Source organism: Selaginella moellendorffii, unplaced genomic scaffold (genome assembly GCF_000143415.4).
Source record: "Selaginella moellendorffii unplaced genomic scaffold, v1.0 SELMOscaffold_87, whole genome shotgun sequence".
Lineage (NCBI taxonomy): Eukaryota > Viridiplantae > Streptophyta > Lycopodiopsida > Selaginellales > Selaginellaceae > Selaginella > Selaginella moellendorffii.
Window position 1 is genome coordinate 399,640 of NW_003314348.1, and position 25,154 is coordinate 424,793.

The 25,154-nt window shown below is 49.1% G+C and overlaps 10 protein-coding genes across 14 annotated transcripts; 5 read left to right on the forward strand and 5 right to left on the reverse strand.

The window, feature by feature from the left end:
• The first annotated feature begins 887 nt into the window (after positions 1–887).
• LOC9662693 (very-long-chain 3-oxoacyl-CoA reductase 1) lies at positions 888–2,547 on the forward strand. The gene is made up of 3 exons (XM_002988162.2): positions 888–1,601; positions 2,011–2,080; positions 2,140–2,547. Exons 1-3 carry the CDS (start codon positions 955–957, stop codon positions 2,395–2,397), a joined length of 975 nt encoding a protein of 324 aa, XP_002988208.1. The 5' UTR covers positions 888–954; the 3' UTR covers positions 2,398–2,547.
• Positions 2,548–2,636: 89 nt separating this feature from the next.
• Positions 2,637–4,616, reverse strand: LOC112341604 (pentatricopeptide repeat-containing protein At4g02750-like). Its single transcript, XM_024661997.1, has one exon. The coding sequence runs from the start codon at positions 4,614–4,616 to the stop codon at positions 2,637–2,639; it is 1,980 nt and encodes a 659-aa protein (XP_024517765.1).
• A 124-nt stretch (positions 4,617–4,740) lies between these two features.
• Positions 4,741–7,256, forward strand: LOC9662694 (proline-, glutamic acid- and leucine-rich protein 1). 4 transcript variants are annotated; one of them, XM_002988163.2, is made up of 7 exons: positions 4,741–5,618; positions 5,661–6,279; positions 6,348–6,483; positions 6,536–6,632; positions 6,684–6,752; positions 6,808–6,908; positions 6,961–7,256. In XM_002988163.2, exons 1-7 carry the CDS (start codon positions 4,827–4,829, stop codon positions 7,118–7,120), a joined length of 1,974 nt encoding a protein of 657 aa, XP_002988209.2. In that variant the 5' UTR covers positions 4,741–4,826; the 3' UTR covers positions 7,121–7,256. The 4 variants fall into 4 exon arrangements, with proteins under 4 accessions (XP_002988209.2, XP_024517790.1, XP_024517791.1 ...); XM_024662022.1 differs by having other exon boundaries at positions 4,741–5,387; positions 5,460–6,279; XM_024662023.1 differs by having other exon boundaries at positions 4,741–5,387; positions 5,463–6,279.
• An 84-nt stretch (positions 7,257–7,340) lies between these two features.
• Positions 7,341–11,141, reverse strand: LOC9662695 (eukaryotic translation initiation factor 3 subunit A). The gene is made up of 13 exons (XM_024662018.1): positions 11,044–11,141; positions 10,498–10,979; positions 10,221–10,436; positions 9,791–10,159; positions 9,712–9,741; positions 9,432–9,659; positions 9,223–9,384; positions 8,957–9,169; positions 8,714–8,908; positions 8,451–8,660; positions 8,319–8,399; positions 8,067–8,268; positions 7,341–8,016 (listed from the first exon to the last, which is right to left on the reverse strand). The coding sequence occupies exons 1-13, from the start codon at positions 11,087–11,089 to the stop codon at positions 7,451–7,453; spliced, it is 3,000 nt and encodes a 999-aa protein (XP_024517786.1). The 5' UTR covers positions 11,090–11,141; the 3' UTR covers positions 7,341–7,450.
• Positions 11,142–11,179: 38 nt separating this feature from the next.
• LOC9636351 lies at positions 11,180–13,448 on the reverse strand. Its single transcript, XM_024662020.1, has 2 exons — positions 12,457–13,448; positions 11,180–12,406 (listed from the first exon to the last, which is right to left on the reverse strand). Exons 1-2 carry the CDS (start codon positions 13,289–13,291, stop codon positions 11,208–11,210), a joined length of 2,034 nt encoding a protein of 677 aa, XP_024517788.1. The 5' UTR covers positions 13,292–13,448; the 3' UTR covers positions 11,180–11,207.
• Positions 13,449–13,452: 4 nt separating this feature from the next.
• On the reverse strand, positions 13,453–14,791 carry LOC9636352. Its single transcript, XM_024662027.1, has 6 exons — positions 14,645–14,791; positions 14,517–14,592; positions 14,319–14,463; positions 14,188–14,256; positions 14,008–14,127; positions 13,453–13,950 (listed from the first exon to the last, which is right to left on the reverse strand). The coding sequence occupies exons 1-6, from the start codon at positions 14,749–14,751 to the stop codon at positions 13,481–13,483; spliced, it is 987 nt and encodes a 328-aa protein (XP_024517795.1). The 5' UTR covers positions 14,752–14,791; the 3' UTR covers positions 13,453–13,480.
• Positions 14,792–17,511, forward strand: LOC112341614 (centrosomal protein of 83 kDa-like). The gene is made up of 8 exons (XM_024662019.1): positions 14,792–14,877; positions 14,969–15,071; positions 15,130–15,196; positions 15,309–15,553; positions 15,625–15,985; positions 16,039–16,091; positions 16,151–17,287; positions 17,352–17,511. The coding sequence occupies exons 1-8, from the start codon at positions 14,858–14,860 to the stop codon at positions 17,439–17,441; spliced, it is 2,076 nt and encodes a 691-aa protein (XP_024517787.1). The 5' UTR covers positions 14,792–14,857; the 3' UTR covers positions 17,442–17,511.
• LOC9636353 (two-component response regulator-like PRR1) lies at positions 17,366–19,542 on the reverse strand. The gene is made up of 6 exons (XM_024662024.1): positions 19,250–19,542; positions 19,020–19,181; positions 18,803–18,936; positions 18,570–18,746; positions 18,439–18,511; positions 17,366–18,376 (listed from the first exon to the last, which is right to left on the reverse strand). The coding sequence occupies exons 1-6, from the start codon at positions 19,365–19,367 to the stop codon at positions 17,514–17,516; spliced, it is 1,527 nt and encodes a 508-aa protein (XP_024517792.1). The 5' UTR covers positions 19,368–19,542; the 3' UTR covers positions 17,366–17,513.
• A 266-nt stretch (positions 19,543–19,808) lies between these two features.
• On the forward strand, positions 19,809–21,707 carry LOC9636354 (probable ethanolamine kinase). Of its 2 annotated transcripts, XM_024662026.1 has the most exons (12): positions 19,809–19,929; positions 20,012–20,103; positions 20,160–20,257; positions 20,330–20,435; positions 20,498–20,620; positions 20,676–20,767; positions 20,820–20,904; positions 20,956–21,061; positions 21,107–21,173; positions 21,222–21,314; positions 21,364–21,494; positions 21,598–21,707. In XM_024662026.1, exons 1-11 carry the CDS (start codon positions 19,859–19,861, stop codon positions 21,481–21,483), a joined length of 1,053 nt encoding a protein of 350 aa, XP_024517794.1. In that variant the 5' UTR covers positions 19,809–19,858; the 3' UTR covers positions 21,484–21,494; positions 21,598–21,707. The 2 variants fall into 2 exon arrangements, with proteins under 2 accessions (XP_024517794.1, XP_024517793.1); XM_024662025.1 differs by lacking the exon at positions 21,598–21,707 and having other exon boundaries at positions 21,364–21,560.
• Positions 21,583–22,741, forward strand: LOC9662696 (thioredoxin-like protein HCF164, chloroplastic). The gene is made up of 4 exons (XM_002988165.2): positions 21,583–21,833; positions 21,895–22,095; positions 22,163–22,266; positions 22,324–22,741. The coding sequence occupies exons 1-4, from the start codon at positions 21,606–21,608 to the stop codon at positions 22,604–22,606; spliced, it is 816 nt and encodes a 271-aa protein (XP_002988211.1). The 5' UTR covers positions 21,583–21,605; the 3' UTR covers positions 22,607–22,741.
• Positions 22,742–25,154: the final 2,413 nt, after the last annotated feature.

Genomic DNA, 25,154 nt, shown 5'->3' on the forward strand with positions numbered 1-25,154 from the left:
GGAGCTTATACATCTACTTTTCTTATTAAAATTTCTACTTTTCCATCATACCAATAACTAATGTAATAGTGAGTGTGTTGATATATTAAATTTTAGCCTGATACTTAAGATCTAAGGAAGTTTTTTGTTTTAAAAGTGCTCACTAATTTGGTTGATATCTTTGAGAAATTTTCTATATGAAATTGTTTTACTAGAAAAATATGCATATAACCTATAGTGATCTCATCAGCTCTAGAAAGAAGGATCTAGCTGCTCCTGTTGCTCTTGTCGCTATGCATTTGCTCTGGAAACCCTTGTCTATACTAGTTTGAAATTATAAAAAAACAAAAAATCTTTTAGAGTCTTCAAAAAGAAACTCAAGACTAATGACAAAATCCCTGTAGAAAAACAAAAAGCATAATGGCAAAAACAAAAAGATAAACCTTTTCACTTTGAAGATCTTGATGTTATGGCACCTTAAGAAGACACCCTACCATTCTAGAGGAAAGTATCTCAAAGCCAAGGCAGGGATAATTGATAATTTAGAGAGAAACATAAAATGGTCCAATCCCTAACTGGCTTGTAACTGGATAGATTTGGTGTTCGTGTAAAAGAAAGATAAGGAAAGAAATGATGTTGTGATTATGTGTCACAACACTTCTAGGAACTAAAACTTGAGAAGGGACAATTTCCTCATACGACCAAGAAATTTTTCTAATAAAATGTCTTCAGGAATACAATGCTTCTAGCTAGTGCAGATTTTCTTTTTCCTCTCCTTGGATGTTCAACCTGCTGTCCACCACACGTATAAATCTGTGAGAACGGAAACTCGTAAAGGGTTTTAAATGGTCGTTGAATATGGTGGATGGATCTTAACTAAACCAGAACTTTAGTTAGGTTAATTTTCTTCTTCCTGGATTAGGTTTTAATTCTTTCTTGAGGATTCCGCTCTTCCTCTCGATCGAACGAATCGCGATGCATGCGCTGCTCGGCCGCATTCTCAGCGCCCCGCCGGAGCAGCTCCTCTTCCTGGCCTTCTCATTGCTGGGGACGTACTGCGCGATCAGAGCCGGGATCCAATTCGCCACCGCGATCTGGATCGTCTTGCTCCGGCCGGGCAAGAATCTCCACCGCTACGGGAGCTGGGCGGTGGTGACGGGCGCGAGCGATGGAATCGGCAGGGCGTTTTGCTTTCAGCTCGCGGCGCGCGGCATCAACGTGGTGGCAGTGGGGCGCACGGAATCCAAGCTGGAGGAGCTCGTGAGGGACATCCAGCGGATCTACAGTGGCGTGCTTGTGAAATTCGTGGTGCTGGACTTCGCGAGCGAGAAATTGGAGGCGGGATTGAAGAGCATTGGCGAGGTTGTGGAGGGATTGGAAGTGGGGATTCTCGTCAACAACGTCGGGGTGAGCTATCCCTACGCCAGGTACTTCCACGAGGTGGACGGGGATCTACTGGAGAGATTGGTGCGCGTCAATGTGGTGGCTACCACTCGGATGAGCCAGCTCCTTGTTCCTCAGATGCTCAAGCGGAGAAAGGGAGCCATTGTCAACATTGGCTCTGGATCTGGAACGATTCTTCCATCGGATCCACTCTACGCCATCTATGCCGCGACTAAAGGGTGAGTGGGGGCTTTCTCTTTTCTCCCTTCTTCTTCTAGCTTCCTTTCGTGTTCTTCCAACATTGAAGTTTCCTTCTTCGTGTTCTCTCTCACTCATACATGATTGAGGCTGGCGAATTTTCCTTCATTGCCTGAAAGATTGTATCGCTTTCTTCCTCGTTACTGTTTTCTTGCTCTCGTGTTGCCACGCACATTTTTCTTTTCCGCCACACATCTCTGTGCATTTGTCTGAAAGATCCCATTGTTTATTGGCGATTTCACTTTTCCTTTTTATCAATGTTGGCTGTCTAAAGTTTGATATTCTTTCATTCTCGGTTCTGAGGGGCCAGTGGGAATAATTTTCATGCTCCACCACCTCCACCGCATTGATTAACAGTGCACAGTTTTGTATCCTCTTCTCGCTTCCCAGGTACATAGAAATCCTGTCTCGATCCATGTACAACGAGTACAGGCACTGTGGGATCGACGTCCAGTGTCAGGTACGAGGAAAAAAAAAGAAGAAAAAGATTCCAGGCTTGAGTTTCCTTTGCATTTCCAGGTTCCTCTCTACGTGAAGACGAAGATGGCCAAGATAAGAAACACTTCCCTCACTGTCCCGTCCCCAGAGGCCTACGCAAAGTCGGCACTGAGAAGCATTGGCTACGAGGCGGTGGCCACGCCTTACTGGGCACACCATTTGCTATGGTGGCTCATCAGCCTCGTCCCCGAGAGGATCGTCTCCGCCATTCGCCTCAGCAGCAATCTCGATCTGCGACGAAGGGGCCAAGCCAAGGACGCCAAAGCCAAAGCGAATTGATTTCCACAAAGTGACACAGCTTTAAACGTATTCTATCCACGGGTTTGATTGACTTTTGGAGCCCGTGACAAGTGAAAAATAAAAAGTTGGTGCCATGGGATGCTGTGATTACATTTAATAACGGCAAATTGGCACGGTATTTTATTTTTTACCAAATCTATAATATTATTAAGAATTTTAAGAACATAATAATATTATTAAAGAATGTAGTGTAAGACTAGCAAAGATCAGTAGTTTTCCTATGCGGTCATGCCATACAGGTTGGAAAGAAGTACATAAGCCGAGGAGTCTTTGGAGTTGAGGCCCAGAACCGATTTGGCGGCTTTGGCACCGTGTTGGAGGCTGCTATGGCTTCTACACGCTCCAAGGAAGCACCTCCATTCGAATGGATCCGGCACAAAAGGCATGCTTGCGAGGAGATCTTGCGCGTCGCTGAGCCGGGCAGCTCGGCCCAGAAGATCAACCACGCAGCAGTAGTGCTGCTTGGTGGGTTCCAGTCCGTAATCCACGATCATGGACGCGAAGCACGACTTGCCGAGGTAGAGCTTCCCGGCGTGATTGCATGCGAGCAGTGCCAGGACGAAGCAAGTCTCGTCCGGCGAATCCACCGTCTTCATCGTGTAGAAGGCGTCAAAGGCATTTGCGGAGCATCCGGTCTGCGTGTAGAGTGTCATCATTGCCCCCCACGATGCGACATTCTGTGTCGGCATCCTGTCAAAGATCTTCTTGGCGTGGCTGATGTTTCCTGCCTGGGAGCACACCGACAGCATCGCCGTGTAGGAGAAAGTGTCGTGCTCCGGCATGGCGTGGAACATTCTCACAGCCTCCTCCAGATGCCCGTTCTGGGCATATGCATTGAGCATAGCGTTTCTACATACGAGATTCTGGTCTGGCATTTCGTCAAAGATCTTCTTTGCGTGCTCAAGATGGCTGTTTTGCGTGTACGCGGCGAGCATCGCAGTAGAGACTATGAGATTTTTTTCTGGTATGGAGTGAAAGATAGCTTCCGCAAGATGAAGCTGCCCGCTTTGGGCATATGTGGAGAGCATCGCGGTCGAGGCTACAACATCCCTTTCCGGCATTTCGTTGAACATCCTCTCGGCATCTGAATATTTTCCCGCTTCGGCATATGCGGTCAGCAATGCCGTTGACGAGACTAAGTCCCGCTGAGGCATGCTGAAGAAGATTCTCTTAGCATCGACGAGATGCCCGTTCATGGTATATGCGGCAAGCATTGCAGTTGTGGTGGCCAGGTTGCAGAAAGGCATTCTCTGATAAACTAGCCAGGCCTTGGCAACATGACCCGTTTGGGCGTAAAGAGAGAGAATTGCCGTCGAAGACACCATGTCGTGGAATGGCATTCTCCCGAGAAAGATTCTTTCGGCACCTTCCAGATGCCCATTTACGGCAAATGCTGTGACCATAGCTGTTGTTGAGACGAGATCTTGCTCCGGCATGGAATCAAACAATCGCTTTGCGGACTCAAGCTTTCCAGCGTCTGCGTACGCGTTGAGTATCTCAGTAGAAGATACCACATTGTGTTCTGGCATGCTTTTGAAGACCTCAATGGCTCTCACAAGATACCCTGATTGGGTATATGCCGTTAGCAAGGTGTTCCACGTCATAAGATTCCTTTGCTCCATGCTCTCAAAGAGATTCCTGGAATCAAAAACATTTCCCTCTTGTGCGTAGGCACCAAGCATCGCGGTTGACGAGACAACGTCGTGCTCTGGCATGGAATCAAACACGAGTTTTGCTGCAAAAACATGCCCTGTTTGGGCAAATGCCGCAACCAGTGAAGTCCACGAAATCGTGTCCCGTGCTGGCATTTCCTCGAACAGCGCTTGCGCGTCTGTGAGAAATCCCTGTTGGGCGAATGCAACGATGATCTGGGTCCAAGAGAACAGATTCCTTGCGGGCATTCGATCGAAGATGCCCTTGGCGCTGTCCAGTTGCCGGTTTTGAGTGTACGCCGTGAGCATGAAATCCCAGGAGAAGGAGTCCCTGGCATCGTCGTCGAGGGTGTTAAACACCTCCTCTGCCTGTGGGAGATTTCCGTGCTTGCCATGGAGCTTGAGGAGCCTGTTGGAGACGAATGCGTCCCAGCGGAGAATGTGGGCGGGGATTCGAGTGTGGATGTGTTTGGCGAGCGTGGAAGTGCCGCACGAATCGATGAGCTCAATGCATTGCCTTCTATCCAGGACATTGGCAATGGCCATGCCATCTAAAGCTCCAAGATTTGCCCTGGAAGATTATCATACGCCACAATCGCATTGTTTAGGCAAGCTCCGGAAGATCTTGCGAGCCGCGATGATCGGTCTGGGCTCACATTGAGCGCCTCAATCGCGTCTCCCCACATTCCCGCCCATCCTGCCTTGCTAAAACCCTAAGATTGCTTTAGGGTTTATTGGTGTGATGAGCTCGTGGCTATGGCGGGCATGATGCTCCTAGCGAAGAAGATCGGCGCCATTCCGGTGCTCAGCAAGGGCGCCACGGCGGGAGCTCTCGGAATCTCCAAGCGCAATCTCTGCGGTGGTGGCGGCGGCGATGGGAGGTACATTCCCGGTATGTTTGTAGAGAATCAAGAAGGCAATCAGGAGAATCAGGCATGGCCTCCACCCACGCAAGAAGGCTTTGTGATGGACACGGGGGCTCATCCACAAGCGCCACCGCCTCCTCATCCTCCTCCAACGCACGCCGGATTCGTCCAAAGCATGAGTCACTCGCACTCGAGCAATGGATTCGTGCCGGTGGTGACGCAGGGTGGATTCACGGATTACAGCTCTCCATACCAGCAGCAAGGATACTATCCTCCTCCTCCTCCACCACCTCCTCCTCCGCAAGTTCCATACCCCTGGAACGCCCAAGCACAGCATCAACTCCATCACCACCAGCAGTATCCACCGCCGCCTGGCAGCGCTCACCCCCAGCACTACAATGTGGAACCGCAAGGATACTACCACGTCCAGCAATATAATGTGGAGCCACAGGTACTTTACAACGCTGCCCCTGTGCATCAACACTACGTCCCACCTCCTGACTATGGCTATACTTACTCACAGCAGAGTGTTCCGGCTCCTCCAGCTCCAGCTCCAGCGCCGGCGTATGGTGGTCAGGATGTCAATGCAGCGGCCACTTGGTCTGATACTTCTGCTGTTCCCACTACTACTGCTTCTCAGGCCGTGCTGGTGGAAAGTCACGAGACGAGCGAGCGTGTAGAGGTACTTGGCTCGACAGAGGCAGAAACTTATGAGGCTTCGCAGGTTGGTGGATTGGAGATGAGTGCCGCAGCAGAGTTGCACGTTGAGCAGCAAAAGCAGCACGAGATGGAGCCGGAGGTGGTTGCTGTTCCTCCTGAATCACAACAGGTTGCTCCACCGCCGGCAGAGATGCATGAGGAGGTTCACGAGGAGGTGGCGAAAGCGGAAGCCAGTGAAGCTTTTGCTGAGGACAAAGGTGGTGAGGTGGAGATGGTTGCGGCTGTGCAAGAGCCCGAGGTGCAGGCGGAGGAGACTGGCACTGTGGCCGAGCACGAGGCGGAGGGAGAGTCAGCGGCGGAGGAGTCACAAGAGTATGATGCGGCAGCGATGGCTATGGCTGAAGCAGGATTGCCGAGTGGCGGTGGTGTTGAGGAAAACGAAGAGGCTACCGAAGGGAGCAGTAGAGATGAAAGTGAGGCCGTGGTGGAGACTGTGGAGCATGTGGAGGAGCCTGTGAAGGGCCTGGAGTCTCTACTCGAAGTGGAGACGTCCAAGGCGCCAGCGCCACCTCCTGCCTCTCAGAACGAAAGCTTTCTGGAAATACTCTCCAAGACGAACACGAACGTGAACGCGCGACAGGTTCCCAGGCAAAGGCCACCGCAGCTGTCGTTTCGCGCTCAAAGTAAGCTTCCAGCTCTCGGTTTTATGCGTCCATTCGCGCGCTAACTTCATTCGTTTACATGGCACCAGGAAAGACGTATGCCAAGCTACATAATCTTCCGAGGCAGATACTTAAAAACGATATCGTGAATTACTTCTCGGAGCTGAATTTGCAAAAGGACAGCGTTCACATGACTTATGATGAAAAGTTTTATCCCCTCTACGCGTGAGTATCACTTCCTTTCAGTCGTTTCGCTTTTGACAGATTGTTTCCATAGCCATATTGCCTTCGATTCGACGGAAGCTTTAAAGAATGCTGTCAAGATCCTGCAGACCAAAGGCCGTTTGGGCGGACGGATTGTCAAGATGGAATCGGTAATATCATGCTTGCTGGAGCTAATTTGCTTCTTTGTTTTCGTGATGTAGTTTGTCCAGTTCATGCCACCTACACATCCACAGATGACCGAGCACTTGAACAAGTATCTCGGTCGAATGGTATGTCGACCATTGCTCATCCCTTGGCTTGCTAATCATCTTTTTCTCTTGGCAGCTGCTAATGCTCCACATCCCGCCTGAAGGGAGGATCGAAGACTTGGAGCGCTTCTTCGATGGATACGGCTTTGATCCATCTGCACTGTCCATGCTAGATGCGTAAGCTCTCGTTTCTTCACCTTCCAAACCTTATTGTTTCGCTTGCTTTCAGAGTACAAATGACGCTTGCAAGGTTTCCGAAGGAGGGCAACAGGATGGTTCGCCGGGCAGCCATTGGTTTCTGCTCGAGCTTGGAAGCAATGAGAGCTCTCCGAGAGAAACAGGGAGACTTTGTCCTGAATGAGCCCATCGAGTTGAGGTTGATCCAGTAAACGTACGAACTGGCTTCTCTTTCAGTCACCACTTCCAAAAAGAAACAACTGGTTTTCTCAAAGAAGGCCCTCACGGGAGAGTGGAAATAAAGAAGAAAGAACCTGCTTGGTGGCTGTGTGCTCCGCTTACTTAATCTCTCCTGAGTAATCTCTCATCCGGAAATCTCCGTAGAGAAGTTTATTGTGTTGCTAGTTATATAGAATGAATATAATGACAATATATAAAACCTTTTAGGTACTTAGTTGAATTAAGCTCGAAGAAAGAAGTCCAAACATTCGAAACAAAAACAAAGGACCAAAAAAAACTCTCTTATTTTCGTCCAAAATCTATCACCACCTTCTCGACGAGTAGCCGCTGCTTTGCTGCTGCTGGGGCTGCTGCTGCTGCTGCTGCTGCGGTGGATTCCTCCTCGACGGTGGCTGATACTTACCAGGCTTTGGAGGCTCAGTCGTAGTCGGGGCCGGGGCTGGCGCTGGCAAATCTCTCCGCTCGGGCTCTCTCGGGTAGTCTCTCCCCGGATTTCTCTCGGGCCCCGGATAATCTCTCCTCTCGTGGTCTCGGCTCCGCTCGTAGTCCCGGCTCCTCTCGTCCCGGAGATCTCTAGGTGGCGGCGGCTCCTTCTCCCTCCTGTCGTCGAAGCGCGACGAACGTGACGAGTCCAGGGCGCCGCCTCTGAATGGCTGAGACGAGCGCGGGAGCCCGAAAGACGATGAAGACGGTGGCGGCGCCCCTCCCTCTCTCCTTGTTGGGGTGAAGAGGCTCGACTTCTCGGTCAGGGCCTCGCGTTCCTTGCGGGCTTTCTCCTCCGCCTCCGCTTCTCGCTGCCGTTGCTTGGCGGCCATCTCGTCGAGTTTGGCCTTCCTCTCGGCCTCTTCCACCTTACGCCTTTCCTCCTCTGCAAGACAAGTTGTTAGATTCTTTCTTGCAACGAAGTAAACCACATACCTTGTCTCCTGCGAGCCTCCTCCTCTTCTCTCAGTCTCATGAGGCGCGCCTCCTCTTGGATCCGATAGTACTCCATCTTCCTTCGTCGCTCTCTCTCTTGCCTCCGCAGGGATCTCTCCTCTGCAATCCTTTCCTCTCGAATTCTCATCTGGCGTTCAAATTCACCTCTGCGGCGGCTCGAAACCTCGTTTTGAACATCCTCCTGCAAAAAGCATTAAGTACAGCCGAACACAAAAATGCAGGCTCATTCACCTTATCTTGTTGCATTCTTAGCAGTCTTTCCTTCTCACGGAGGTCTTCGGAGTGTTGCAGCCTACTCTGCTCAACGGCCAGCTGCAAACACCACAGATTGATTTAGTTAAAGATCACAAATAAGCCCAGTACCTTCTGTTGCTCCTCGAAATAAATTCGATCATCTTCTTGGCGCTTCAAGTACATAGCTTGAATCAGAGGGCGCTCTTCTTCACGCTTTGCTCTTTCGTAATGATCCACTGTCTTCGCAAGTTTTTGGAGCCTACGGTCTAGCTCCTCGCGCTCCTTCTTTTGATCCAAGAGCACTTGCTGCATTATGGCCTCTTTCGTTTTCGGCTTATCCTGAGAAAAGCCACATCAATAACATATGGTAAGAAGTTCAGCCTCATCCTTACCAGGTCAGTCGGTTTCTTTTTGAGCCTTCCCTTCTGCTTGTCCAACAGAAGTTTCGCATCTTCAATCTCCTTCTCCTCAATTTCCCTCTTTACTCTTTCCTCCACCCTTTGCTCGGATTCCCGCTGCAACCTTAATCTTTCCTGGTCCTCGAGACTCTTTTGCTTCTGCTGCCTTCTGATTTCCTCCTCGCGTTCCTGAAATAACGCATAAGAATACTTCGAATGCCAAAAAACCACGCTTACCGCTTCTAAAATTTGTTTCTCCTGGTCCTCCTTTCTCTTCTCAATGATCACTTTACGGGCCAAAAGTCGCTTATGGTCCTTTTCCACAATGGAAAGAAGCTCAGAGAAACGTTGTTCGGGTCTTTTAGTAGGTTGTTGCATGAGACCTATGGCCTTGTTAAGTCGCTTCGCCAAAATTGTAAGATGGTTTTTGATCTTGTCAGACTCTAGATCCTGTGTAAGTGTAAAGCCATGTTGGACACGGAAATCAAAGGATGTAAACATACCTGACTGCCAAAATGAACGACACCCTTCCCGTGATCAATTTTCATCTGAACGAAATTGTACTTTGCAGCATCTACAGCAAGCTTCTCAACCACAGTAAAGCTGTAGAAAGGTATCATGTTGCTGAGGTTTGTGATTCGCATCGTCTGATAAACTTGGGACACCTGGACAAGCAGTATGAAATTGTTCACAAACTTGATTACGACAATACCTGCTGCAAAACTCTCAACGTAGTAAGGTTCTGCAATGCTGGAATAAACTCCTCAAGAAGAACTTCGGGAACTGGAGAAGCTGCTGAAAGCTTATCTCCAAGCTTAGGTAACTTCGTGAGAAGAGGTTGCACTTTCGTGGCAAGATCCAGAGGGTGGAACTCGTTTTCTAACAAACAGTACAAGTCCTTCACCTCAGGCAGGACGTACGTCAACACTCCTTTGGATATCTGCTTAAAGAGACCGTTGGCAAGTGTGACGTAAATTCAGCTGATAACTTACCAGATCAGAGAGCAAAGCAGAGCGGGATAGCTGCATCAAGTACGGTTAGTTTCGACACGAAGCACATAAACGAGCTTACCGCTTCGCGGTTGTCACGTTTAGGATCCAACGAGAACCCGAGAAGGTTAGCCATTCTCACGTTCCTGTCCTTCTCAATCTCGAGCTCGAAATGATGAGCTCCATGCTTTCTATCGTACGGTTGAACCGAAATCGTCGAGAGCAGGACGGATGAAGCCATCAGTTGCAGATCCTTCGGAGTGAGGTTCTTGTTGTAACTCTTTTGAAGATTATAGAGCTTATACCAAGCATAACCATGGTACAGATGGCTTTGAGAAACCCAGAAGATCTTTATCAATTTAGCATAGTAGATAGCCATCATCTGAGGTTTCGGAGATTTTTTAACCATCGACATTAGCCCATGAATGTCCTCTATCGTTCGAAAGGCTTCCTGCATTCAAGCAGTCAGAAACTTGAACATTCGCTCTTCCGAAATTGAAGAAAATACTAACCTGCCAAAGCTCGAGCTCCGTTGCAACTTTCAGCTGTTCTAGACGAGTATCGAGATAAAGCTGCAAACTCTCCGGAAGCGTCAAATCCGGCCTGTCTCTCTGGTCTCTGTACTTGTTGAGATTAGCCAGGTGATTCCTCAAGATCTCACAAAGGCGGCGAAACTCAGTAGTCCGCTTGTATTGCAAGCAGAACTGGAACGCACGGTGAGCAGTCATCTGCCAGACAATAACAGACCACCGGAAATCAGAACGAATGCAAAAGAACAGGCATACTTACGGCGTACAAGTTCTCCAGCTTCGAATTGTTGCGAAGGATCTCCAGCACTGTCCTGTAAGTCTCCCACAAGAACTTAAACCACGGCGTGACGAGCTCTCTGTCGGATCTCTCCTTCCCCTTCTCACCGCTCACGTAGCTGAGCATCAGATCCTCCGGAGTCTTCTCAGCCTCGAGGTCCTCCACATCGAAAGTTACCACGGCAGCCTCCGCTTGGGCCTGGGCTTGCTCCGCCCGCTCGCTGGAAAGGTGCATAAAGTGCTTGATCACCTCTTCCAGAGAGCTCACGTTCACTTGCTGGCAAGCTATGCGGTACTGGATGAGACCATCCTTTGCAAATCGGCCGCGTCTCATGTCCACGCACAGCTCCACGTACTTGAACATAATCTTCTCCAGCGGCTTCTGCCACGCCCGATACCGCTTGGAGGTGATGAGATCGTGGAGAGCCTGGAGCGCAGCCGCCTTTTGCCCCACATTCATCAATTCTGGAGCAGCGATTGTCAATCCCCGAGCTGCGACACGAAATTTCACGAGAAGGACAGAGATTACCTTCCGCTCGCTTGAGAGCATTCTCTGGCTTGGCGAAGGTCGCCATGGCGCCACGCCCCCGCTACGAAGAACACACCAGCAGCCTTACTAGGGCTCAAAACCCTTAGGGCAGGCGGGGTAATCCTACGGCTTAAAATTACTCCAATCTCAACCGACCGATAGAATTATTCACGAATCGACGGTCGCGATCGGGCTCTACAGATGACTTGTTTGCAAGCCAGTTCCTCGTCGACGAGCCAAAGGCCCGCCGCTTCTAAAGCTTGCTTCGTCCCATTTTTCTCCCGAGAACTCTCCGGACGAAGCAAAATTCGAGCTCCTGCCGGCGCTGTCCAGTTCTTCGAGACCAAAGTCTCGGCTGGAGCTCCAATTTTGACGCTCCCGGCACCGCTCCACAGAGCCATCCCCAGCGAGAACTTTTTCTCGCGAAGTAACTCCTCTAGCGTCTTCATGAAGAGCTTCGTCTTGTCGCAGCTCCTCGCGAAGAACAAGCCACTGTGGAAGCTCTTCCCGACTAGAACTGCCAGGATCTCCTCGTCCACGCTCGTGTTGCTGCTTGACAGAGGATGACTGGGCCAAGTAACGTCGGGTCTCGCAAACCAGACGCTGTATCCCATCGCTATAATCTGCTGCATCGCTCGGATCGAATAGATTGTACCGTGATCATCTTCTTTCTCTTCGTCTCCTCCCGGTGTTTCGTCAGTCAGCAACACAGGATGGCCTCGTCTCGCAAGCTCACTCGAAGTGTTGTAGTCTCGTCCCAGCAGGAGATAATTCTTCGTCCTCAAAACAGCCATTTGACACAGCCAGTTCCTGACCAGTCCGTCGTCCACACCAACGCTGTTAACCAGGATAACTTCATTCTCCGAGTGAATATCTGAGAGTAGCGCTTCCAGGTGTTTGAAGCCATTGAGAAGCCTGTTCCGGAAAACCTGGTGGAAGCAGTAGTCGTACCATTTGAGCGTTGATAATGCCGGTATTTCCCACATGTCGATATCAGGAGTCCCGTGTCTCTTGATCAGTTTGGAGTCCGGTCCAGCATCCTTGTGATAATTGACACCTCGAGTCCGGTGGGAAACGCTTAACGCTCTTCCTCTGAGAAAGTTTGTGTAAACGTTGAAATAGCCATGAGAGTGGACGAACTTCAGAAACCAGGGCGTCCATATGTTGTTGCCGAGTTTCTTGTACCAGTCTGTCGTAACCATCCCGTCTATAATTGGCTCGATCTCTTTGGTTTTGTGTTCGTCAAACCACTGCCGAAATTCCCTCCAGGGTTTTGGAAAGAGGATCTGTCCCCATGTTCCAACAAGCTGGTAAAGAAACAAACGGGTGCTGTTGTCCAGCGCAATACGATTTCCTCCTTTACCTGCATCTTAAGTTTAGCAACCAGATCAAGGTGACAATAAACGGACTTACCTGGAACAAACCTCGGCCTCTGAAGTGTAATGCCGAAAATGGAAGGATCAAAATTTGCGGGATCGTAGTAATACTTAGCAATGACGCTGCGCACGTATCGGTAGTACAACGGAGACAACTGCATGTCGTCCTCGACGACAAGAGCAAACTGGTGATCGGATGAAGGCCACCACGCTTCCAGCCACTGAACTTGAAGACCAACGTTTTGCGTTCGATAGTGCACCTGCTTAGAACCGTGCGGCCACTTGAACCTGTCCAGAAAATTCAACAACTGCCGAGCCTGCTGTAAATTCCTTTCCACGGGATCGCTGCTTAGCTCTATCTCTTCTGGCTCGATCTCAGCTTCATCTTGCATGTTGATCACCCCGACCTCAGTGCTATTAACGCTTGCTGGACCATAGTCCTCGATGTTGTCAGCTTGAGACAACAATCTTCGGCTAGACGCGTTTGCTGCTGCTGCTGCTGCTACAGGCTTGAAGTGGTCGAGATGCACAACAAGATTGACTGTGTCACTGCCGTAGTCTGCAATGGCCAGAGACCTCAAACATCTTCGTAGCGAGTCATATCTGTCGTACGCGAGAACCTGGATGACAAACTCAAACTTCTTGCTCACAACATTCCTGTCCTCCTCTTCTTGACTCGGTGGTGTGAAGCTAAGCCAGTCGAGAACCGCCGTAACCGGGAGGCTTCTTCGAAGAACGGGTCTTCCAGCCCCATGGAAAGTGAGACTAGCGAAGGTGCCGATGGAGATGAGTCCAAGGAGTAGGATGCAGGTCTTCCGCTGGCACAGCTGAAGGACCTGCTGAAGAGACCAGTGCTTCCGCCTGCCTCTCATCTCTCACCACCGGGAGAACCGAGCTCACTATTAATCCTACATTCCTTCTACTCTAGCTAGCGTACCTGTCAACACCCAATGTTCCATTCGCGCTCAAAAACTTTGCTGGAGCCCTAGTGCCCTGAGATCTGTTTGCTTTAGCACGCTCGCCACGTGGAAAGTGTCCTGTTTTTAATTTTTCCCCTTCTATCAAGAGCGCGTTAGTCGACCAAAATTATCTCTGTTCCACTTTCCTGATTTTTGGTGTGAGCCACAGTTGTAGGTGAAGCATGCCCCTTCTTCGTAGACGCAGCTGGAGAGCAAATCCTGTGCTTCTGACCACGCCTTGTCAAAACAGCCTGTTCCTGATGCCAGAACGTTGCGTTGTCGAGCTAGCCGGCCCCTCTTTGACACAGGTGTCCACAGCTCCCAAGTTCCAGCGGCATGTTCGTTGACAAGATATGAGTGACCCGGTTGTTGGAAAGATAGAATGATCCTCAGAAAAAGGATGATCGCGTGGATCACGGCTCCAAGAACTGCAATGGAAGCCAGGTGCCAGGACTTGAGAACCTGATAGCCGAAGAGCATGCAGCATGCGCAGCTTAGTTCTTCTTCGTCTTCTTGTTCTTCTTCTGAAGAAACAAGCAATGAATCCCGTAAAGGTAAGGTGAGATTTTCACCTGTACCAACAAAACGCATTGCTGTAGCCATTCAAGTACTTCAAACGAGAAAATTACCAGAATCGCATGAGTTTGGGCATGTTGGCTCGTCCCTTGGAAGACAGAGATCCAGTCGTTGGAAATGTGATTGCAAAGCAACTACTGGTAAAAGCCTTCCGGGACTCTCGTGTTCGTCCACTGACAAAGAACAAGAAACTGAAAACTGAAAACTCGAAGTGCCAAGGCGATCAAGCAAACCTGTCTGGGACGAACATTTTTCTGGAGCTGGTCCCGTAAGAACAGCATCCGCATGGTAACCCCCAGAATCTAAGGTAACAGTGAAGATGTGAGGGAATAAAAAGAAGAAACACTATACGTGAAGCACCTACCATCTACGACGAATACCCGCCACCATAAAATCGGAGCTTGTTGATCGGTCGAGACATCTATCTCAACAATTCCCGGAGACCCAAGAAAGGGCTCCAATGGAACCTTGAGAACATAGAAATTGCTCGCCAATAAGCTCCTCCACACCTAGTATTATAGAAACGATGAAAAGAACCTATCGACGTAGAAAGAAAAACTACCTGATCACGAATGGACACCGAGATCTGTAGCGGGCACAAATCACTGCTGAAATTCTCGAGCTTGATGTCTACATGCCTGTTAATCAAGATCACAAGCTGATTCACGGGAGAAGAAGCGCCGAGCGTACCCGAAGACGGCGAATCCGGCTCGAGCTCCCGATGCCACGGCGCCATCGAGCCCCGTGAATGCGACGAAGAGGAGGACGAAATAACCTAAGGCGGACATTCCCGCCATAGCTTGCCCTTCGAAATGAAGGGCAATCGGACGGCTATAATGCTCCCATTCAACGATAGATTCGTTTCTTCATCTTGTTGGGGCTTGCGCGAAGGCGACGACGACCATGGCGCCTGCCAGACCAGGGTAAGCTCTCGCGATTCTACTGCTAGATCTTGCTCGATCGTTCTAGATAGTCTCTTCTTGCGGAGTTGCCCTAAGATTCTTGGAAATCCAGGAAACCCGTGAGAAGAAATATCGAGACTAACCTCATTGAGATGGATTTGGACGATGACGATGAGGAAGATCCCAACATTGGCGAAGACATGCTTCTAAGTCCAGTGAGTGCTCGCCGGAGAAATTTTCTTTTAGCTCTTTGTTTGAAGTTGCTCTACACAGGAGGAGATCAAGATCTTAGGCGATAGAGGATTTGACACCGTTGTAGAACGGCTTAAAGTGCAACTCAGTAAGGTTTGCTTTTGCGCTTGCCAAAGCACTTGGCAACTTTTCTTTGCTCCTTTCGTTTTTGCTTTCTTCTTTCTTCCGATAACTTAAATTTTGTCGTTGATTTTTTGCAGCTGCCAAAACTTCGAGAATCGAGCACTTGAAAGACGTGATCGCGCAGCTCGAGAGTGATGTTGAAAAGGCCAGGAAGCTCATTCCCAAACAAGACATATCAAAGAGCGTGCTGCTAGACAAGGAGCGTTCGCGGTGGCGTATACGGAAACTGCAAGGCGAGGTCACTACACTGAGCTCGCAAGTCCGCTACTTCAAGGGTGAGAATGAGAAGCAGCAAGCGGAGGAACACGGCAACGAACAGCGGGTATGAAAACTTTTTCCTCGCTCACAAACTTTGGCGAAGCTAAAACAAATCAAGATAAATGTTATGTGCAGATCGAACACCTGCAGGAGGAGCTCGATAAAGAACGAGATCGCGTCCAGAAGATGTCCATCGAGCTCGCAGCTTGTAGAAGAAGGGAGGCGGAGCACAGGAACCTCTTAGTGGAGGTGAAAACGTTGCGAGCCGAGAAGAACAGGCAAGAACACGAGCGCCGGAGCACCGCTTACATTCTCAAAGTCAACAAGATGCAACGGGCAGAACACATGAGGCTCTTCCGACGAGAAGTGCCAGGCCTCAACGATCTCAGCGATACTTTTCCATATGGAAAGCGTGTTCGTCGAAAGGTGACACTGGCGAGACCGAGCTCCGCGGCGTCGGAAAAGAGAAAGATTTCGATCGCAAGAACAGTCGATGGTTAGTGTTCTCGAGAGTCTTCCACGGCACTTGCTTATCCACAGCTCTTGCAGGCTCTTCCATTGAATCTTTACGAGAACAGCAGGAGAAACAAGCAAGACCCGAGGTATAGCAATTTTTTTGTCGCTCTCTTCGCGTGAAAATTAACGTGAAAATCAACTGCAGTTGCCATGCCCGTTGCTTCTCCCGAGACAAATCGACAGCATGTCTGCCTCAAAGAAATCCCATGCAACGCGACCTCTTGCGTTGCTCATTCCGAAATGCGGCATAGAAATCAAGCAGGTGCCTGTGTTGATCACAAGGAGGAGGAGCTCAGTGAAATTCTCCCGAGAGGAAAATCCAAAGCTCACAGTGCTTCTCCCGGGAAAAGTCGCGAAACAGCTTGGACAGCCAGAGCTTGTATCCTACGACACGGTCTTCAACCGGCAAGCAGGGAACAGGGATCAGACCATTAAGCTGCTCCTTCCAAGGCAATCAAAACAGAGCCAGTTCCAGGAAGAACAGAACGAAGAGCTTAGGCCCGACGTCCAACCGTGTGATCAACCGACGCGAGCTCTGATTGAGAAGTACGAGAGGGACGAACTGGAGACGAAACAGGAGATGAAGCAGCTGCGAATGAACCTCGGAATGAAAATGCAGACGATAAAAAACATGAGCACTCAGCTGGCCAAGAGGGACGAGGAAATCAAGGCATTACAGGCACTAGCAGGCTCGCCGCTTCCAAGGCCAAGCACTCCCGATCCAAACGACGAAAGCGACGAAGAAGAGCGGGACTACAATCAGCACTACATAAAGCAGCTGCAAATGGACTCGTCCCTCAAAGCCCAGGTTGTCAAAAACTTGACCCTCCAACTCCAGAGGAGGGACGAAGAACTCAAGCAGTTCCAGAGCTCTGAAGGCGTGTCAATGCCGAGAGCGTTCAGAGACTCGTCCCAAAGCAACAACGCCCAGCAAGTGATAAAACAACTCCAAGTGGAGCTGGGGATCAAACTGGACGCGATAAGAAACTTGAACGACCAACTCGACAAGAGGGACCACGAGATCAGCCTCCTCCACAGGCAGCTCGAAGTAACAAACGAGAAGAAAAAGACATGGAATGTCTGGGAGAACAGATGTTACGAGGAACCAGTGAAACAGACTCCAGCAAGCGCAAACTCGCTTGACCTTCGGAAAAGGATTGTAGAGCTCGAGATGGACTTGAGAGCCGCCAGAACCGAAGCCGACAAGCTCAGAGCCACCGCTGATCCAGAGTTTCTTGAAGAAATCGAGCGCGTCAGGACGGAAAACCAAGAACTTAATCAGGTACCTGGTTTTTGGCTCGACTTCTTTAGCTGATGCTTGCTTTTATCGATGGATTGCTTCCCAGTTGTGTGAGCGCTATGAGAAGATGCTGCATTCTTACTGTGGCCAACTCGGCGTCCCGTTCAAACCTCTCAGGAGCGAAGGACTGAGGTGAGCTCACGCTCCCTTATCTTAGTATAGCAAACATATTGTTTTGAGAATCCATCCTAGCTGACTTTGAGAGAGCTTACTGTGTCACCTCCACGCCACTCTCTGGAGACATATCCCTCCCTGTTTCGTCATCGTCCTCGTCCTCGTCCTCGTACTCCTCTGCTCTTCTAACAAACTGTCCCTTGACCCGGGGCCTCTGCTCAGCCAAACGCTTGCGACTTGCATATCTGATCTTCTTCTCGTAGCACCTGTCCTTCCGCTTTTGCCTGAACTTGTGTAGCGCTGCCTCTCTCCGCTCCGCTACGCCAGCTTTTCTCTCGGGTCCAACTTGAGGCAACGCTGCGGCGTTCCAAGGGACCTGTTGCGATGGTATGTGCAGAGGAAAAGGATAGTACGAGAACGCTGCTGCCGGGATGGGAGTAGCCTCTGGCGGCGGCACAGCTTGATAGTAGTGTATCGGTGGCTGTAGCAGCGTCGAGGGGTGGATCGAGTGCGGCACCATGAGCGGCGGGATGATGTGAGCCTGGTTGAAGACGCCGGTAGCAGCGTGAGCAGCAGCGGCAGCAGCAGCACGGGGGTCGTTTATCTGTAACACCTGGTATTGTTCCGCTGCTCCAGTCGTGGAGGAGCTACTCCATGGTATTGAATGCTGGTGGTGGTGGTGGTGGTGGTGGTGGCTTTGCTCTGGATCATCATCGGGTTCCTGCGTTTGAGTTAACTCAGCCGCTTGGTTTCCTCTTGCTCCGACCTGGCCTGGTTCTTCTAAGTCTAGAGGCTGCTGCGATGTTCCTACAGGCACTTCCATGCACGTAGGGGGCTGTGTCGTCGAATCGGGTTTTTCAGCGTTCGTTGTCCTGCTGACGAGCCTTGTGTAGCTCAAGAATGCGGAAGATTGGCCCAGTTTCAGTTCGCTCTTCCTTAGAGGAGACGGTCTTCTTTCTGGAAGAGAAAAGCTATAAGGCTTTTTGAAAGAAAGATGGTAGCCACACTTGCAAACTCACCTGGTTCACCAATCTCTGTTGTTCTTGTGGAATCTTTGGACTTCGGCGTCAGTGACAATTCTAGCTCGGGTGCCTGCCATACTTCGAACGTTAAGCTTTTTCCCAGAAGAAATAGTCAGAAAACAACTAACCTGTTCTTCGTCTTCGGAGATTGGTTTAAGCTTCTTGACTTTGTTGTCGTTGCTATCCTCCGAAAAGATGTCAGTGCTGAAAGTGTTCGACTCACTCGTATCCGAGACAAAAATCTCGGCTATGGTGTTTCTGCTCGACAAGTGTCCCTTGAGTATGTGTTTTTCTGTGAGTCCTAGCTGCGAAAAGAGAGAAGAAAACAAAACATGCTTCTTTCTAAGACCAAAAAAACTACCATTCGTCTTCTTCGCCACATATGAGTCCACAGATTGAGCAACTCATTTATGCGCAAAGGCTTCACCAGATAGTCGGCCGCCCCAAGTTTCAAGCACTTGACAACCACGGCCATCTCATCACGCGCAGACATCACTGCAAAGAAAAACTCGCTCCATCAAAAACAACTCCAAGGAAGAAAGATCGTTTCATCTAAGCACAAAAGAAGATTTACTTACTGACGATTGGAATGTGCTTGAAATTCTCCGACTTCACAATATGTTTGAGCATCTTAAATCCTCTACCATTTGGCAGCTCCACCTCGGAGAGCACCAAATCCACCTTAGAATCAGTGATATTTAGCACCTCCACAACTTGTCTAGCAGTCTTTACAACGGAAACTACAAAAGGTAAAACAATTGCCAAACGTTACTAGATAGATCAAACTTTCGCACAGATCACTACATACCTTGATATGAACAGCGGCACAGCAGCTCTTTCACCTCTTGCGCGGTGGCCGAATCCTTATCACACAGAAGAATGCGTACTCGGCTTCTATCAAACCCGATCTTTCCCTCGCCCTCCATCCTCTTATCGGCCACCGCTACACGCGAGGATTTCTACCGCATTTGTGCTGAATGCGAAGATTCATCCTCCACAGAGAGAATGCGGTCGAATTGAAGCCCTAAGCTCGATTCACACATACCGATCGTGAGCGCCGTGGGAGGAACCCTACTCTCTTTCTCCTCCGGCCATGGCAAATTAAACTAGAAAGAGAGAGGGAGATATTTTTCTTTACCTCTGGTGAAAACCGTGGTAACTGGCTTTGCGGCTGTTCCATATTGCGCCACGTCACCACACTGTAAAAGAGCAAAGTGAATGCCACCTCGAGGCCAATAGTGATTGTCCACGTGGTGGCGAGGCGATATCTTGTGGGTGGCGCAAACGTGGACGATGAGATCTCCACCGCACTTTCAACCCAGCGGCCTGGATCTCTCGCTCTTAAAGTTTAAAAGGGTCTACGAGAATATTCTAGAATCTCTTTCAGCGCTTGAGAAATTTGGGAGCTCATTTGGCGATGGAGCTCCGGAGCTGCCGATCGAGCGTCAATCCTTCGCTGCCAAGGCCGCAATGGGAGGCGCAAGTGAGGTAACATCAATGTCCGGCATTCTTGCTCGATCGAGCGCTTGCTTGCCTGTATACCCTAAGCAGCGATCGTGTCGATTCCCAGGGATGTATGCAGGGCGCTGGTGAGCGGATGGTCGGATCTGGGAGATGACGATCTTGCGATCTCTGAAATCTCTGGTGGCATCACGAATTTGCGTAAGAAAAAATACGATGAACTTGCTAGCGAGCGAGGTTAAAGTTTGCGTTTCTAGTGCTAAAGGTCTTGGACAAGAAACAGAATGAAGCTGTTACAGTGCGAATTTTTGGTCCCAACACCGACGCTGTCATCGACCGGAAGCGCGAACTCCAGGTGTCAAGCTGAGAGTGTCTCAATCTCCATCCACGTTTTGATCCATGGAGCTAAGTTTGCTGTATGTTGTAGGTGCTGCCACATCTTTCGGAATCAGATTTTGGAGCAAAGCTCGTGGGATTATTTGAGAATGGCATGATACAGTCCTTCATTGAAGCACGGACACTCGTTCCAGTAGGTGTGATTTATATCGAGTACTTCTTTTTTGCCTTGATTGTCACTTTTTCTTCTCCTTCCCAGACTTGTCCAAGCCAAATGTAGCCTCGCTTATTGCAAAGGAGCTGCGAAGGCTACATTCGTTGCAGATACCCGGATCAAAGGAGCCTCAACTTTGGGAGGATATTCTCAAGTTTTATGACAAAGGTATGTCTTCTTCTTTTCTTTCCTTTTTACCTTCATACATTACAACGTTTGGCAGCAAGGCTGGTATCATTTGAGGATAATGCAAAACAGGAGAGGTTAGGGGAAGTGTCATTTTCGCGACTGATGGACGACATAAAAATGCTGAAGGTGGAGTTCCTATCGTGATTGACACATCCTAAGTTTGTATTACATGATGCAGGGCATCAGCGACTCCTTGAAAGCGCCGATCGTATTTTCTCACAACGATCTTTTATCAGGCAATATCATGCTCAATGAAGCTAGCGGTACATATATCTCTTCACATTTCGGAAGCCTTTCTAACTCGGTACTTTCAGGCCGGCTCCATCTCATTGATTTTGAGTATGGTTCTTACAGCTACCGAGGCTATGATATTGGAAATCACTTCAACGAGTATGCCGGCTTTGAATGCGACTATTCCTTGTAAGCCATCTTACTCTCTCATGTTTAAACTCAAAAGTTTGCCAGGTACCCGAACAAGGAGGCACAGTACCACTTCTTCAGGCACTACTTGTCTCCTATAGATCCATCGAAGGTGCGTGTGTACTACAGTTTGCTGGACAACAATGTTGTTTCTCTGTAGGTCTCCGACGACGAACTTGAAGTTTTGTTTGTAGAGACGAATTTCTATGCGCTCGTTTCTCATTTGTATTGGGCGATATGGGCCATCGTCCAGGTAAAAACAAAGTTGAGCAGTAAATGGCATGTGACATCTGTATTTGCAGGCAAAGTTCTCACCAATCAACTTCGACTACCTTGGATATCATTGCCTGAGGTACAAAGAGTACGAGAGACGCAAGAAAGAACTCGCCGTGTTCTCGATCGTCAACATCTGCAAGCAATAAGTAGTCACTAGGTACAAGTAGGCCTTGCTAATTGTCATACTTTCTTCCTCTTGCAAGTAAAGGATCTTAGGCTGTCCCATTTGCGTTCATTGGATTGAAAACGCCGTCTTGCAGAAGAGAGAATGGCCCTGACGAGGATTGGAGGTCCAGCAACAGCAGCAATGCCATCGCTACCACAAGTTCGAGCAGTGTCCAATGAATTGTGCTCGTGGAAGTATTTGGTGGGTAAGAGGGCAATCATTACGAGCAGCAAGAGCTGGCTACTAGAAGTTCGCCGTGGAGGATTGCGTTCTTCTCGACGGCTCCGCTCTACTGGAGAGAATTCTGATTCTTCGACCCCAAGTAGCCAGGTTTGTTCCAAGTCTTAATTTTTTGGTTTTTTGGTTTTAATCCCAGTTTCCTCTTTTGTAGAATGGTGAAGCTCAACCAAGCGCTCCTCCATCAAAACCTCCTCCAAGTCCTAGTCCACCTCCAGTTCCAAGTAAGACTGGAAATCGTATCGTAGCTCTTGTTTCTGCTGCTGCTGCAGTGTGCTTATTTTTGGCCAACAGAGGCGCTGGGGTCGGCCCAAACTTGAGCGAGCTCTCAGCAAAAGCGATGCCATACGAAGAGGTATCCATCTCGTTGACTCATCAAGATTCGTCTCGTTACAGGCCTAAGTTTTCTTCTTCACCTGCAGGCGATTCACAATGGCAAGCCTACTGTCGTCGAGTTCTACGCAGACTGGTGTGAGGTGTGCCGTGAGATGGCTCGCGATGTCTACTCGGTGGAAGAGAAGTACAGGTAATTCTTGCGTGACAACTCTGGCTTTTGCTGATATGTTTATGCGGAATGGAGCAGAGACCGCGTGAACTTTGTGATGCTGAATGTGGACAACAGTAAATGGGAGGCAGAGCTAGACGAATTTGGCGTGGAAGGCATCCCACACTTCGCATTCTTGGATGGGAAGGGCAATGAGGAAGGCAACATAGTGGGCAGGCTACCAAAGAAGTATTTTGCTGAAAATGTGGATGCACTTGCAAAGGGACAGGAGACGATTCCACACTCCAAGGCTGTAGGCCAGTTCTCTGATGCCGAGCTGCGTCAGTCTCCACGGATGGCTTCACCTCGGACACATGGATGACAAGGCCCAAGGAATGGCTAGTATATTTTAGTATATGTTTGTTACTCATGCTTTGATTGGTGCTTCATCTTTGTGAACATTGATTATTAGTTATTTTTTTGAGAACCTCATGTATAAATTAAGTTCCTTGACTTAGAAGTGTATTATAAAACAGTAATAGATATAAATAGTAATGGGATTATGGCAATTAATATGTGATTACACTAGGGAGCATTATGTATTTATACATGGGTTGTGGTAATTAATCTAAAAACTGTAGCTTATATATAAAAGCAAGATTAAAACCAATTTAATAGCTATCAAAATCCTATACTTGATCATCCCTTCTTCTCAGAAGAATGGAAAACAGTCAAAGTTCTCTAATGAACAAGCCAAGATTTGAAGGAACATTAAGTAGTAATGGATCTATAGATGGTGTTAATTGTTCTTAATTCCTTTATATAAAGTGTTTAAACTACTATATATCCATAATTTTTGGAGGATCAGCCTATTGGATGTCATATCAAACTTTATAAACTTGCAACATTTAATATAGTTTTGTGAGACACAAAATCCCTAGGCCCCAAAGTGGAGCCGAAAGGCTGCCACGTGGTAGTGGCTGACGTGAAAATCAAACGAGCATAACACATTTGGATTAAAAGTTCTGACTTGAAAGGTCGAGAGCGGAAGTGAAACTCTCAACGACGTGCTCAAGGAACAAGCACGGAGCAAGTAATAAGTGAGTCTCTAAAAAAAAAGGGACACAAGAGGACCCGAGATGGAGTCTAAGATGGAGTCCGAGAAAGACTCGAGTTAGAGTCTGAGATGGACCCAAGTTGGAGTCCGAGATGGAGTCCGATATGGACCGAGATGGAGTCCGAGATGGATCCGAGATGGACCCCAGTTGGAGTCCAAGATGGACCTAAGTTGGAGTCCGAGATGGAGTCCGAGATGGAGTCCGATATGGACCGAGATGGAGTCCGAGATGGACTTGAGATGGAGTCCAAGATGGACCCGAGATGGAGTCCGAGATGGAGTCTGAGAAGGACCCGAGATGGAGTCCGAAGTCGAGACTGAGACCAAGACTGAGACCGAGACCGGGACCGAGACCGAGACCGAGACTGAGACCGAGACCGAGACCGAGGCCGAGCCCAAGCCCGAGTCCAAGTTCGAGTCCAAGCCCGAGTCCGAGTTCGAGTCTGAGAGGATGAAAGCCCAAAGTGTTCGTCTCCCAGACCCTGGGGGGTTTGGTGAGCTCTAAAAGTATAGTAATGGGGAGGACTATAGTGAAGCCAGTTTGGCCAGGAAAGGCCAGTTTGGCCAGGAAAGGCGAGTTTGGCCAGGAAAGGCTAGTTTGGCCAGGAAAGGCTAGTTTGGCCCAGGAAGGCTGTACCCAGTGTTGGGTGATGAGCTGCCCACTGGGAAGTCCAAGACTAGAGTGAACACAAACAAACAAGTGGGGTAGCTTGGTGAAGTGTTCAAGAGCCAGCTCTAGTTCCCCTAAGAGATCAACTGGCCGATGCTCTCAATCCAAGTGTGGGTGGCATTACCTACTTGGATACCAGGTGTGGCTCAATAGAACCTCGCTCTAAGCCCATGGCTAGAACACCCAAAGGTGGAAGGCATGGAGAGTATCTAGGAGGCCTGCGTAGGGCCATGGTGTTCCAAAATGTTGTCCCAAAGTCTCAGACTGTGGAAAGGAAGAGGAGTAGGCCTCTGGTGTAGTGACCAAGGACATAGTCACACGGCAAGGAAGTTCTAGAGGGCCATGGGACTTAGTGGTCAGGCCTATGGGCCTTGATTCAGTGGCAGTGTTGGCAAACACGGCCATGGACAGAAAGGGACTTGGTAAGGACCGGAAAGGAGGTATTAGGGAAGGCTATCCCCATGTCTGCGGGCATCCTAAGGATGCTAAGGAGTGGATCTGAGATGACCACTCATGGATGGAAGACCCAATCTTGGAGAGACAGGGTTGCAATGCAGGTGGCTTTGGACCACCGATGTAACCAAGGTAAATGGGCATGGCCTAGCGTAACGGGCTGGTATGTTGGTGGTACCTTGGGTCCCGGTCATGGGATCGGACACGTGGAGCACTTGGACCAAATGCAAAGGTTGAGTGGCAGGGATGCCATTATCGGGGCTAGCAAGCCCAAGTCCGAAATAGCACTTATGGAGGTTGTGAGTGAGACTCTTCCAAGTGGTCAAAGGTGTGGTTAAGTGACTAAAGTAGAAAGGAAAAATTAGTCGCTTAAAGCTCTATTTCGTTAAAGTGGGATTTATTCAGTAAAATGGGACTAGGTACAAATTTTCAAGTATTTGAAAATGACGTGAAATTATATGTTTTTTGTCCAGGGGCTAGACATATCTGGGGCATGGTGACTAGCGCGGTGACTTTGTGTCCAGACTGAGTCCATCTGGTTGTATAAAAAATCTCATTGTCAAGGTGAACAAGCCGAATCTGAAGCTAAAGAAGAGCGATGGCATGCGTGCACACACTATTTGTTTGTTCATTGAGCGTGTGGTGAGCTTTCCAAGATGAACGTCATTCCTATTAGCCAGACATATAACT

Bases quoted from the DNA above. Each gene is read 5' to 3' on its own strand.
- LOC9662693 (XM_002988162.2), top strand. From the start codon at position 955: ATGCATGCGCTGCTCGGCCGCATTCTCAGCGCCCCGCCGGAGCAGCTC. The intron at 1,602-2,010 runs GTGAGTGGGGGC...CTCGCTTCCCAG, and splicing joins ATCTATGCCGCGACTAAAGG to GTACATAGAAATCCTGTCTC. The intron at 2,081-2,139 runs GTACGAGGAAAA...TTGCATTTCCAG, and splicing joins GGATCGACGTCCAGTGTCAG to GTTCCTCTCTACGTGAAGAC.
- LOC112341614 (XM_024662019.1), top strand. From the start codon at position 14,858: ATGGCGCCTGCCAGACCAGG. The intron at 16,092-16,150 runs GTATAGCAATTT...AATCAACTGCAG, and splicing joins AGAAACAAGCAAGACCCGAG to TTGCCATGCCCGTTGCTTCT. The intron at 17,288-17,351 runs GTACCTGGTTTT...ATTGCTTCCCAG, and splicing joins AAAACCAAGAACTTAATCAG to TTGTGTGAGCGCTATGAGAA.
- LOC9636354 (XM_024662026.1), top strand. From the start codon at position 19,859: ATGGAGCTCCGGAGCTGCCGATCGAGCGTCAATCCTTCGCTGCCAAGG. The intron at 20,436-20,497 runs GTGTGATTTATA...TCTCCTTCCCAG, and splicing joins ACGGACACTCGTTCCAGTAG to ACTTGTCCAAGCCAAATGTA. The intron at 21,315-21,363 runs GTAAAAACAAAG...CTGTATTTGCAG, and splicing joins CGATATGGGCCATCGTCCAG to GCAAAGTTCTCACCAATCAA.
- LOC9662696 (XM_002988165.2), top strand. From the start codon at position 21,606: ATGGCCCTGACGAGGATTGGAGGTCCAGCAACAGCAGCAATGCCATCG. The intron at 21,834-21,894 runs GTTTGTTCCAAG...CCTCTTTTGTAG, and splicing joins CTTCGACCCCAAGTAGCCAG to AATGGTGAAGCTCAACCAAG. The intron at 22,096-22,162 runs GTATCCATCTCG...CTTCACCTGCAG, and splicing joins AAGCGATGCCATACGAAGAG to GCGATTCACAATGGCAAGCC.
- LOC9662694 (XM_024662021.1), top strand. From the start codon at position 4,827: ATGGCGGGCATGATGCTCCTAGCGAAGAAGATCGGCGCCATTCCGGTG. The intron at 6,633-6,683 runs GTAATATCATGC...TTCGTGATGTAG, and splicing joins GGATTGTCAAGATGGAATCG to TTTGTCCAGTTCATGCCACC. The intron at 6,753-6,807 runs GTATGTCGACCA...TTCTCTTGGCAG, and splicing joins ACAAGTATCTCGGTCGAATG to CTGCTAATGCTCCACATCCC.
- LOC9636353 (XM_024662024.1), bottom strand. From the start codon at position 19,367: ATGGAGGGCGAGGGAAAGATCGGGTTTGATAGAAGCCGAGTACGCATT. The intron at 18,937-19,019 runs GTAAGTAAATCT...TTTTCTTTGCAG, and splicing joins CAAGCACATTCCAATCGTCA to TGATGTCTGCGCGTGATGAG. The intron at 18,377-18,438 runs GTGAGTTTGCAA...TTTCTCTTCCAG, and splicing joins AACAGAGATTGGTGAACCAG to AAAGAAGACCGTCTCCTCTA.
- LOC112341604 (XM_024661997.1), bottom strand. From the start codon at position 4,616: ATGGCCATTGCCAATGTCCTGGATAGAAGGCAATGCATTGAGCTCATC.
- LOC9636352 (XM_024662027.1), bottom strand. From the start codon at position 14,751: ATGGCGGGAATGTCCGCCTTAGGTTATTTCGTCCTCCTCTTCGTCGCA. The intron at 14,464-14,516 runs GTAGTTTTTCTT...CTATAATACTAG, and splicing joins CGGTGTCCATTCGTGATCAG to GTGTGGAGGAGCTTATTGGC. The intron at 14,257-14,318 runs GTAGGTGCTTCA...CTGTTACCTTAG, and splicing joins GCGGGTATTCGTCGTAGATG to ATTCTGGGGGTTACCATGCG.
- LOC9636351 (XM_024662020.1), bottom strand. From the start codon at position 13,291: ATGAGAGGCAGGCGGAAGCACTGGTCTCTTCAGCAGGTCCTTCAGCTG. The intron at 12,407-12,456 runs GTAAGTCCGTTT...CTTAAGATGCAG, and splicing joins GAGGCCGAGGTTTGTTCCAG to GTAAAGGAGGAAATCGTATT.
- LOC9662695 (XM_024662018.1), bottom strand. From the start codon at position 11,089: ATGGCGACCTTCGCCAAGCCAGAGAATGCTCTCAAGCGAGCGGAAG. The intron at 10,160-10,220 runs GTTAGTATTTTC...GCTTGAATGCAG, and splicing joins CGGAGCTCGAGCTTTGGCAG to GAAGCCTTTCGAACGATAGA. The intron at 8,909-8,956 runs GTAAGCGTGGTT...GCGTTATTTCAG, and splicing joins AGAAACAAATTTTAGAAGCG to GAACGCGAGGAGGAAATCAG.